The 12,095-nt window shown below is 49.5% G+C and overlaps 1 protein-coding gene across 1 annotated transcript; it reads right to left on the bottom strand.

The window, feature by feature from the left end:
- Window positions 1-953: 953 nt before the first annotated feature.
- XKRX (XK related, X-linked) lies at window positions 954-12,061 on the bottom strand. The gene is made up of 3 exons (XM_019536450.1): window positions 11,534-12,061; window positions 8,078-8,337; window positions 954-2,532 (listed from the first exon to the last, which is right to left on the bottom strand). Exons 1-3 carry the CDS (start codon window positions 11,866-11,868, stop codon window positions 1,787-1,789), a joined length of 1,341 nt encoding a protein of 446 aa, XP_019391995.1. The 5' UTR covers window positions 11,869-12,061; the 3' UTR covers window positions 954-1,786.
- Between the last annotated feature and the right edge of the window lie 34 nt (window positions 12,062-12,095).

The raw sequence follows: 12,095 nt of genomic DNA, 5'->3' as shown, positions 1-12,095 counted from the left end.
CACGGGGGCGCTTCTCGTGCCGGGGACCCAGGGTGACCGGATGTCGGACGCGGGACTTAGAAAAATTTCGCCGCGCCACGTGGCGGGCGGTTGACCTGGGCCCCCCGGCGTGGCCTGGAAGTCCGTATGAGGTCGTTTTTGAACGCGGCGTCCGACCCTTCGATCCAGGAGGGCGGACACTTTTGGTGGTTTGCCCCGGTGGCGGGGCCGGGTGCCACGGACTCAAAACTTCTAGGAAACGTCCACGGAGATTTTCAGGGACACATTTTTTGGACCTCAAATGCCCATCTTCAGTTCCAGGAGGTCAGTGAGAGAAACCTCCAAGAACCGGGCAGGGATATGCCTGTGCCCTGTCTCAGCCCCTCACTGTTAAGCCACAGCTCTCCCAATCCTGCTGCAGCCTCTCAGTCCTGACCCACTGTACCCTGCCCCCCAGCTTTGCCAGTGCCCATCACTTCTGACCGCATCCCACTGCCTCCCCACCAGCCCTGCTGGTGCCCCTCACTACTGACCCACAGTCGCCCTCCCCACCAAGCCCTGCTGCCCACACAGTTCGCATGTGGCTGCATGCACACACTCTCTCTCTGTCTCTCTTGCCTGCAAGCAACTGCCAGGCCTGTGCGCAGAGCATGTGATCCCCAGACAGCCAGTCACTTTGCCCCGCTGCCCCCAGACCCAAGCAGCCAAGCTGAAGTGCCTGGAAAAAGCCAGAAGCAGAGCAAAAACCTGGACATTTGCTTACATTTTAAAAACCTGCCCAGACAGGAGGACAGGGGGCTAAAAAAGAGGACATGTCCAGGATCTTACTGCAGCACAGTGAAACAGACAGAACAAGGGAACAAAAAGGGGGGAAAATTCTTTTCTCTCTAACCTCTAAAAGTGGATCACTGGATCCCTCAGCCTTTTCAAGTTCAAACATGTGAAACCAACCACAAAAGAGATAGAAGCCAGAGCAGTGAGATCAGTTCCTTTAAAACCAACACAAAACATTTACCACCACCTCAACTTCAAGATTCATCCTTTTGGAGGTTAACAACTATACAGTAATAACCAGTAAGACAGCACCATGGGTTGGGGCAGGTTGTGATCTTGAAGGGCTTCCCTTCTGCCAATGTGGAGTTGAGAAGTGCAGTGCCAGGCACAGGCATGGGGCTGTGGTGGTGTCTAGGGATACATGGACTTACATAGAGCTGCAAAGCTCCACTGCAGTGCAGGCACCCATTTTGGTGGTAATTAGTGCTTGATGGAGGGTGTTAGTGGGGAACAAGCTCTGGAAGAGCAACATTCACAGCAACTGGCCTCCTGTCCCAAGAGAGGTTTTCTTGAGGGGTTTGGATGTGCATGTATGTTAGTCATTGAGTATGGATGTCACAACAAAGACCACATTTGTCCCTCTCAGTAAAAAGCTACTGTCTAGAGGAAGAGCATGAAGAGACAGGATTCTCCTCTCTCTTCCACACAGCCATCCCCAGGGCACAACCAACACTTGGTCACAGGCCCCAGTGAGTTCAGAGCACAGAGCACTGCAGCAGAGGCAGCCCAGGGCAATTCTGCCTGAATTCAGCTTAGCTCACCTTGTGCAAATGGTTAGTTGTGAGGGTCCTTGGACCTAGCCTGACGACCATCCTCCTCACAAATCACGGCATTGCTAAATGTTTGCCAACATTCTCCTCCCCCAACATTGTCTGTAAACAGGCACATCACAGCTAGACACCTGGCTAGCACTGCACTTCAGTCACTATCTCAGCACAGGTCATGGGCTTGAATCTTTCCTCTGCTGAGCACATCAAACAATGCTGTGCCTCACACCAGGCTCATATGGGGTTTCAAGATTTGCAGGCTCTGCCAACACCATTTTCTGGCAACAGACACAGTGCAGAAAGTCTGAGACATTATGCCTGAAGAGCTGGCGGCATGGGTGCAGGTACTGGAAGAAGAAGAGCATGAAGCAGATAGCTAGACAGTAGCCCACCAACAGCTGCAACACCAGTAGTGGGGCACAGATGTACTCATACACATCTGTCTTGAAGAGGTACCAGAGGACAAGGAGGATGGCATTCTCCACCAGCCGCACACTGTAGTACAGGGCCAGGCGGCTCCAGTTCTGTGACTTGTCTATAAGGTCCCTGTCAGCCAGCTTCAACTGTACAGCTGACCAGCAGAATATGTTGATGCCAGCATAGAGCAGAGTAACAGAACACAGCACCACCACAGTGCCCACCCGGCTGAAGTTCTTCTCGATGTTGTCAGGCAACTGCGTGCCACTCCGCCAGAACTGTACCCATGGCAGGAAGAAGACAACCAGCAGGTTGGCTAAGGTTATGGGGATAATCCAGTGCTTGAAGACAGTGCAGAAGAGCACGAGGACAGCCACACGGGTAGAGATCTCCAGGCTGCGCCACAAGACAATGCAGAGGAACGCCAGGGGCCGCAGGTGGACCTTGTAGTCGTCATACTTGATCTGGATGGCCAAAACGTTGCAGACCAGTGCCCCATAGGTGACTGACACCAGACAGATGCCCATCAGGACAGCTGCAAGGGAGGGATGGGAAGGTAGTGACTATGGGCAGTCAGACAGGGTTACATATAGTAATGCACAGCACACTGCTGCACTGGCTTGCACCCTCCCTTCTCCACATTATCCAAACAGATCTACATGTAAGGCACATAGGTCTCAGGGGGTCAGCAGGTACTGGGGAGGGAAAGGTCATGGCAAGTGCAAGTGGGCCCTGGGGAGGGATGGCTCATGGGTGGAAACCAGGGGCTGGAGAAGTCACTGGGGAAATGCTACAACACAACTTGTAGCAAGCAGAAGCAGGGCCCCTGAGAGGACAGAAAGAACATGATTAAGAGATGATCCCAATTGGGAAAGGAATGTCCCTGCTGAGAACAAGCCCTGGCAGATGCAGTACATCCAGCACGTCCTGAATCTGTTCCAGCAAGCCTGCTGTATGATCTTGTATGTATAAGGCTGAAAACAGATGTCACCTTTGTGCCGCCATGAACATTTTTCTAACAGCACGAAGCCCAAGCAAACAGATGTCCACACCCCTTGTTGCATCACAAATGACCAAAATTGTGGCCTCAACAGGTAATATAAATTTGTGCTGTTTTTTGTGGTGGACATCCGTTTGCTCTCTGGTGGGGGATGATGGGCAGCCCACAGCTGCCCACACTCTCCAGCTGCCCTGGGGCTTCAGGGGCCTGATCCTGTGTACTCATAGAATTTCCCTGCAGAGGTGTGTGCAGGATTGGGCCCCTGTAGCCCCAGGAGTACATGCCCAAGTTCCTCACTTAAACTCCCTGAAAATCCCTTGCTTGCTGCCACACCCTGACTCAGGGTTCCCTCATTTGCAGAAGTATACCCTGAGTTGGTTCCCCTGTTTGCAGCTGTCCCACAGGGTCAAGCCCTTGAAGCACCAGGGTCTTCATCCTGTGGGACAATGGGGAATGCGTGTCACCCAGTGAAGTGGATCAGCTGTGCCAGGACACATCCTAACACATCTGATCCTGTTCTAAGGACATCTGTTTATAGCTTAAGTGCAGGCACTGACCTCTTTTCCTGTCCAGTGTAAGTGGGAACACTTGCAATCCTTATCATGGGCTAAGCAGGTAGGCCCTCAGCAGAAGGTTAATGTCCCATCCACTCCTCACCCCATCTGAGCTAATAACTCCCATCTCCCTCCAGCAGATAAGTCAAATGGAGCCCCATGCAATCAGACCCAAAGCCACAACAACACCTTTATGCAAGGCCTGATACCGGCCTCTTAACTAAGGGTAAACGCCTGTGTTGGGCCAGGGATGACCAGATGTAACAACCTATGGGCCCAGTGCTGTGAGACACCTGTACTGAGCCATCACTGGAATCTGGATAGCCAATGGCTCAGCTGAGAAGAGGGGTGGTTGCAGGGCAGTCGGAAAGCCTAGCTGGCTTTTCCTCTTCCCTGTACAATAATGAAATTAGACTTTTAACTGCTTCTGAGTTAGAGTAACATTTACTGCATTCACACTGTTTTCAGTCAAACCTAACATGTTCAGACTTGCCAAAGGGCAGTTGCTAATCTGTTGCGTGAGTTGTGTTGGACCAAGTCTTATGTCCACCTTTTTCTGTTACCTACTGTCCTATGACAGTAGGATGCTGAGGGAGTAGGCTGATGTGATTGCAGAGCCATTGGCCATCATCTTCAAAACTCATGGCAATCAGGAGAGAACCCGGATGATTGGAAAACAGCAAACCTAGTCCCCATATTTAAGAAAGGGAAGGAGGAGGATCCAGGGAACTACAGACCAGTCAGCCTCACCTCAGTCCTGGGAAAAATCATGGAGCAGATCCTCAAGAAATCCATTTCTAAGCACTTGGAGGAGAAAAAGGTGATTAGGAATAGTCAACATGGAGTCACCGAGGCAAGTCATGCCTGACCAACCTGATTGCCTTCTATGACTAGGTGACTGGCTCTGTGAATGTGGGATGACCAGTGGATGTGGTATACCTTGATTTTAGCAAGGCTTTTGATATGGTCTCTCACAGCATTCTTGCAGGCAAGCTAAGGAATTATGGGCTGGATTAATAGACTGTAAGGTGGATAGAAAACTGGCTGGAGCATTAGGCTCAGTGAGTAGTAATCAATGGCTCAATGTGTAGCTGGCAGCTAACATCAACTGGAGTGATCCAGGGGTTGGTCCTGGCAGGGGGTTTTGTTCATCATCTTCATTAACGACCTGGAAGATGGCACAGAGTGTACCCTCAGCAAGTTTACAGATGACACTAAGCTGGGGGAGCAGTAGATAAGCTGGAGGGTAGGACTAGGATTCAGAGTGATCTAGACAAATTGGAGTATTGGGCCAAAAGCAATCTCATGAGGTTCAACAAGGACAAGTCCAAATCCTTACACTTAGGACAGAACAATCCCATACACCAGTACAGGCTGGGGGATGACTGGCTGGGCAGCAGCTCTGCAGAAAAGGACCGGGGGGTTACAGTGGGCAATAAGCCAAATCTGAGCCAGCAGTGTGTCCTTGTTGCCAAGAAGGCAAATGGCATACTAGGCTGCATTGGTAGGTGTGTTGCCAGTAGGTCAAGGGAAGTGATATTTCCCTCTGTTCAGCACTGGCGAGTCCACATCTGGAGTACTGTGTTAAGTTTTGGGCCCCCCACTACAGAAAGGATGTGGACAAATTGGAGTCTAGCAGAGGGCAACAAAATGATGAGGGGGCTGGCAGACATGACTTATGAGGAAAAACTGAGGGAACTGGACTTATTATGTCTAGAGAAGAGGAGACTGAGGCTTGTGTGATTTACACAGAAATGGGACTCTCCGCTTTCTTAGCCAGTTAGCTCATGCAATGAAGTAATCATGCCAGCTTCACATCGCCTAGTAAAGTAAAAGGTTACAGCTTCTGTACACAGGGAGTTTTAAAGGCTTAGATCTGCATTTAGTGTTTAAGGGCCTGACCTTGCTCCCTCGCTATTAGACCTAACAATACTATTTTGGGTATCTAGAGCTCTTTGCACCAGTGCAGTTCATGGTGCTCCACAAACATTAATTAGCCCAGCCTCGCCACACCTGTAGGAGGCATCTCCATAATATTATTTCCATGTTACAGCTGGGGAAATGGAGTCACAGGTTAACGAGCTTGCTCTAGGTCAGCAGAAAACCTGTGACAAAACCCAACGCGAACCTGGATGTCCTCCAGCCATCTTGCTTTTGCGACGGCATCAAATGGATTTTACCCATCCTGAGCCAGAGCCTGCAAAAACACTTGTCTTACTTGATTTGCAGGAGCCATCCATTCACAATATATAGACCATATCCTTGACCTGCATAAGTTGACAACTCAGCTGAAATCACTATGTTTTATACCAGCAAGGGTCAAACTCAGTGGGACTGCTTGGACACAGGCAGAAATGTTTACAAGAATCATTCTTTCCTCAACTGTTTTTATTGTCATATCAGATGCTACTTCTCAGATCAGTATCATATGATCCAGCTTCAGAAAAAAATCCCTAGTCAGGAAATCTCTTAAAGCCTTATTTAAATGCATTTTTTAATTGGAGTCTTTGTTGGGGAGAATGAGGGTGGCATGGAACAAGTAATGAGACCTTGGGCATGTGAAATTACAGAGGCAGCTGGCTTGGAGCACACAACTTCACCCAAGGGGAGATTCTGTGCTGTGGTAGTAGGAAAAATTACACACAACTTGCAATCTGAGAGGGAATAGTTTTTCAGTGTTTCTCAATCAGTTATGTTCCCTGTTAGTCCTAGACTGTTGCAGGACAGAGAGAGACTCCTGGGGTCTACGTCCCCACAGCCTCACTGGCCTGCCCAGGTTCTTCACACTGATGTGACCTCTAGCATCACCCCCAGCACAGCCTCCTCATCCCTACTCTATTCTTGACAAATCTTCTAAATCAGAGCTAATAAAGAGCTCAAAAGAAACCTCAGAGCTGATGGCTGTAGTGCCCACACCAGGAAGAACTCTATGTGGAATGATGGCTTTATGCTTCTGAAGCCTTTTTTGCATGATAGAAAGGATCTACAACATAAGAGTAAAACTCACTTTCTGACCACACTGGGTAAGACCCTGAGACAGAAGCACCCACAGAAATATATGAACTACTCCCACGGTGATGGTCTCCTAATACACCCCTAACTGTAAATTAAAAGCCACAACTGAATGGATCAGCTTAAATGTTCTTGACATTATTTATACTAGTGGCTTATGCTGGGGTTCATTTTGGTCCTTAGTCTCTTTCCTTTCCTGGGTCCCCTACTTCAACAAATATTTGGGATCCCAGTATCACTGGCAAAGTTTCAACAAAACTGGAATCTTAATCACAAGTTAAAACAAAGAAATGTCATGAACTTTTCTCTTCATGAGGCTTGTTAAAATATTGTTTTAAAATCAAACTGAACTGCTGTTTCTGTAGCTTGTAGACACACTGACCCTGTAAAGTTAGGAGCTGGCTGTATGCCCTGCTGTGACATGGCAAACATTTAAACACAGAAATGACTTCAGGCATGTGAGTAGTGCTCTGGAGATCTGCAGGGTTACTCAGCCAACCAAGTGACTGCTGAATTTGGGCTCAAGCAGCTTTATGGTGTTCAGTAGACACCACAACAGCCATCAGCTGGGATGCAGCTGCAGTAGCAAATATACGCCTAGTGGGAGGATTTAACCAGCATTAAGATGCATTCAATTTAAGTTGACTGAAATTGGGTTTTTTTAAAGCGCAAGATGATGAACTCTTGGTCAGAAAATTTCTCCAGGAGATGCAGACAGAAACATCTCTCCTCCAGTGATGAGAGCTGCTGAAGCCTTAGGTTACTATGCCCTGGGGAGGTGGCTGACTTACTTTTTCTTCTGCCATAATCACCATAGTATCAGAGCATCTCACATTCATTAACGGACTATGGCTTCACAACATTCCTGTGAGGTAGGAAAGTATTATTCCTAGTTTACAAACTGGGAAAAAAGAGATTATGCAATTCTCCTAATGCCATACAGACAGCCTGTGGCTAAGCCAAGGACCCAGGTATCCTAAACCCAGTCCACTGCCCAACTGCTGAACCATCCATCCTACACCTACCTGACAGGTATTTGTTCTAACCTAGAACAAGTAGAATCCTACATGGAAGATAAACAAAGCTGGTTCCCAACCATTTCAGGCAGTATATCACACTGAGAAGACTCGCACATTGGCCGTACCAGCTACTGTCCACCACGTCTGATTTAGATGTGCCCCCTTAACCTGCTCAGGACTATGCTCCTGCCTGTAACAGGATCTGGAAGGACATCACCTACAGGTCTGATTGTACTACCCAAATAGCTGCTGTAATTTCAAGTGTGTACTGCACTGCTATGCACCCCCTCTGCTAGCCTGTTGTGGCACTGCTACCACCTTCTGTCCTGGGAGCCATTACTTTCCAGTGTTGCAGGGTGAATCAGAGGTCTAGCCCATTCTCATATTTCCACTGTATACTGGCAGGCTCTTCGGAGACAGAGGAGCACTCAAGACTCCAAGCCTCTTTCCTGAGCCTCACTCCTTACTAACTGTGCTGCCCTGTTTCTTCTTTACCTCTGGCAATAGGAACGTATTTCTCGATGATGCTGATGTAGAGCTGCAGTGTGAGCTGTGGGGTGGAGCCCAGGAAGGCCTGGATCACTGCCACACGCTTGAAGGCATTGCGATGTGTGACCAGCCTGCGGACGGTGTGGCCGACCTCCTGCTCCATCTCCACTTCATAGCCTTTCTTGAGTTTCTTCTTACGTGTGATGGTGACATAAGGCTCCTCCTCTTTCCCTGAGGTGCAGTAAACCACCAGGGCTTCCACACACCTGCACAAACAAAGCAGCCCATCAGCCCAGTCAGCACAAAAACCCTCCATGCAAGCCCCTCCATGTCAGCAGTATCCCATCTTCCACTTCCTCATCTGATGTGGACAGCACCATCCTTGTGATGCTCACTGGGGTCCCCAGTATCTTAACTTCCTGAGCTGCCAGTGCCACACATGCCCATAGTCATAAGGCCATAGAGAGCACGTGCCCCACTTCTACTCAGAATGTTGCTGCTCCCACTCAGGCAGCTGGGCAAGAGAGCGCAGCATGGCAAACACCATCCTGATGCAGATATTGAAGGACAGAGCACTAGGTTTGCATTGTGGGAAGCATATAACACAGAATGCTGCCTCTTCTGCTGCCAGGCTTGAAAATAGCGAGGTACTAAGTTTGCGTATGTGTGTGTGATGTCCATTCATACCCTACTGGGATAACAGGTCCTGCAGGCCAAAAAAATTGTTTGTGCATTGTGTTTTATCTTCTGCAGGAAGCAGGACTCTTTCCTCAGCCAGCCCACAACTGTTCCTAGTACAGTATACAGAGAGTTGGGAAAAAGTCCCTCGGCTATGTTTTTGGTGGAAGCTTATGGTTGGCTTTGCCGGACCTGGAGACTCCTCCCTACAGTACATCTCTGAAACATGCAGGGGTTTGGGCTTCTGTCTAAATCCACCACTTTGCTGCTTCAGTGCCAGCCTCATCAGTTCAGCATTTGAACTCCAGCCCACCTGAGCCGCATGATCTCCATCAGCCAAGAAAAATGCATGTGTTCAAAGTGGTCTGCTGAAGAAAACTAACATCTGTGTAGGCTTGGCTTCTGCTTGAAAACTAAGGACCTCTAGGACAAGGGGTGGAAGTTTTACTAGGAAAGTTAATGTAACAAAAGCAACTGCTGTTTTTCAGATCAAGGTGGAATTAGATCTTTGTAGAATGTCTCTTACAAAAGCCTAAGCCTCACCTGGATCATGTTTTGTGACAACAGTATGAAACCCAGCTGCTCCAAAAGGACAAGCTTCAAGTGAATCAGAGATGATTTATGGCATTTCATCAAAACCAGGTGAAACAATATGTTCAGCTCCAGTCAGCTTTGACTGCAAGGCTTTGTTTGAAATAATTTGCATAAACCAGGCAGCTTTCTGTGGAATAGCCCTGAATGTCTCTCACAAGAACAAGCTGCTTGCAAGCACTGTAAGAGGCACTGCAGACACTCTGCATTTGGCCCTCTACAGCTGAAATGCATGGAAGCCATATGCAGCACTGACCCACCATAGAGAAATCCTACCACATGGTTTTATATAGAGAAATATCATGCAGTAATGAGAATCAAGGCATTTCATGCAAGGTGTCAAACTCAAGAAAACCTGCAGGTGGCCTGTAATGGTACAAGCTGTGCTACTGTAGGACTTGGCAATGTGTTACAAAAACCATTTAACTCTTATTAGGTGACCAGAGTGAAGTTGCCCAAACCCTGGAAATTCAGTGTTAAGGATAGTGTTTTCTCTTTAGAACCTATGCAAAATGGAACATGAGCCCATTAGTATGACTTCATGAGAGGGACACCATGGGATTGCCCCTTCTCAGCTTCCTGTGACAGGATGTAGCAACAGCTCAAGTCCCTGGGGGCTTCTGGGTACATCTCCGAACTAGCTGTTTTGATACAAGCTGCATGCTGCATTGCTTGGCTCTGCTCATCTCCTTCCCAGCTCTCCATGGAGACAACTAAAAACACTACCTGACTGCATCCCAGGGCAAAGTGTGAGCCCCACCCTTTCAGGGAAGCCAGTGGGAGAGGCTGAGACACACCTAGTCTGTTATGCAGCCTAGCTAGAAATAAACAGGTTTTTATATAGCTTTATGCCTTTAATGAGCTCTGATGCAGCTGGCATGGCTTTTTGCATCACCTAACTTTATGTAAAAACAGGCGGTGTTGCCGGATGGAGTTGACAGAATTAATAATGGGAGTAGCTTCCATCTTGAGCGCAGTGTCCATCAGTCATTGTCCAAGAATGGGATGCAGGTATCTTTCCTCACTGTTTCCTGCCTCTTCTGCTGCCAACTCCTTCTCCACTATCTTTTGGGCTGAGGACTGCAATTAGCTGGGGTGCTCTCTCGCCAGTCATGCACATATACTGTAAGTTTTCTATTCCAGTTCTCACACTGCCACATGCTCTTCCCCCACACCTCACAGCATCAAACCCAAGGCAGCAGCTGCCTTCCTTTAGTCAGAAGCTTCATTCCCATGCCCACAGAGTTGCTAGTACACAGATGTCACAAGCCAACTCTTCCTGGTCTCTTTAACAATCTCACAAAACTGAAGGAAAGGGAAGTGCTGTCTGAGAAAAGCAGCTATGAAAAGGAGACCTTTGTTAGAGAGCCTGGGTACAAGCTTACAGAGACAGTAACTCCACCCTCCCTCCAGATAGACAGAGAGGGAGACTTCAACTGTAAGGGGAACAGGAGTGGAGAGGATGTGATAGGAGGGCAGAAACCAGATAAGGTCCCTTGATAAGCTCCAGCAGGCCTCTCTCAGGTCAACGTGGCAATACCAGAGAGGAGCAAGCTCTCTAGAAACTCCTGTGGTTTACAGGCAAAAGTGTTATGAGGAAGAGAGGTACAGCTAAGGGTGGGGAGGAAGGACTGCCTGTGGGCAGAGGTGCAGACAGGGAACAGGAGCTATTCTGGGATAATTAAATGCCTTTGGAGGTTTTGCTAAAAATGACATCATTCTAAAACTTTACTTGACCCTATGGAAGCACCCTCTGCCTGCTCCGAGGAGGAGGACAAGGAACATAAAAGTCTGAAACCTCACACAAAGAAACTAAAAAGAGCATGAGTTCCTGGGCCCCATATCTAGCCTGGACCACAGGAAATACAAGGAGCTCCTCCACAGCCATTGCCAGGGACAGGAGCTATCCCACAGCTGAAGCTCCCTCCAGTAGCCCTGGTATTTATCCCACAAGATACTTCCCAGTGGCAAAGTGCTGTGCAAACAATGTGAACAGCACAGAACTGCAGGGACACAGGCAGCACACTGGCAACATCCTGGACACCGATTCCAGCTGTGAACACTCAAGAGCTTCCCAAGTTGTCACACAAAGTTTGAGGACCCAATTCAAGCCACTAAGTCATCTCAGATTTGGTTCCTGGGGCTGGGCAGGGGCTATTTAGGACAGGGGAGGTTGGAGGCACCTTTGCTCACCTGATGACAGGCCCCAGTTGAAGAAGGTGCATCAGGAGAATCAGTGGCTTATCACTGGTCAAATCCCGGTGAATGAAAATGAGCGTCAGCTGGACCAGGATGGACGGACACACCATGAAGAAGATGGTCAGCATCAGCCAGAAGCGGTCGTCGGAGTGGCTGTAAGAGAAGCACAGGATCCCGGCCGCAACCGACTCCCCGCAGAACAGGAGCGTGGAAAAGAGGATGCCCAGCGGGAGCTTTGCCTTGGGGGATGCTTGGAGCTCCCCTGTCTTCTCCTCGAAGGACGGCTGCTCCGAGCACTCCCTGATGGAGCCCTCGCACGCGCTGTCCATCCTGGGAAGCCCGGGCCCCTCCAGCCCCCTCGGTGCCCCGGCCTAGGGGCCGTCAGCGCGGCCGGGGGGCGGCGCCGTCAGCCCCCCACGGCCATCCCACCGGGCCCAGACGCCGCTCCAGCGGGGGAGGGGGAAGAGGGCAACTCCAGCGCGTCCCGGTCCTGCTGCCCCGACCGGCGGGAACCGCCCCTTGGCCGGGCGCCGCCCCGGGACAGCGCCGCGGGGCT

This window comes from Crocodylus porosus, unplaced genomic scaffold (assembly GCF_001723895.1).
Source record: "Crocodylus porosus isolate Cpor-Errol unplaced genomic scaffold, CroPor_comp1, whole genome shotgun sequence".
NCBI lineage: Eukaryota > Metazoa > Chordata > Crocodylia > Crocodylidae > Crocodylus > Crocodylus porosus.
Note: the sequence above shows the minus strand (reverse complement) of the source record. Positions and strands in the feature narration are given on the sequence as shown.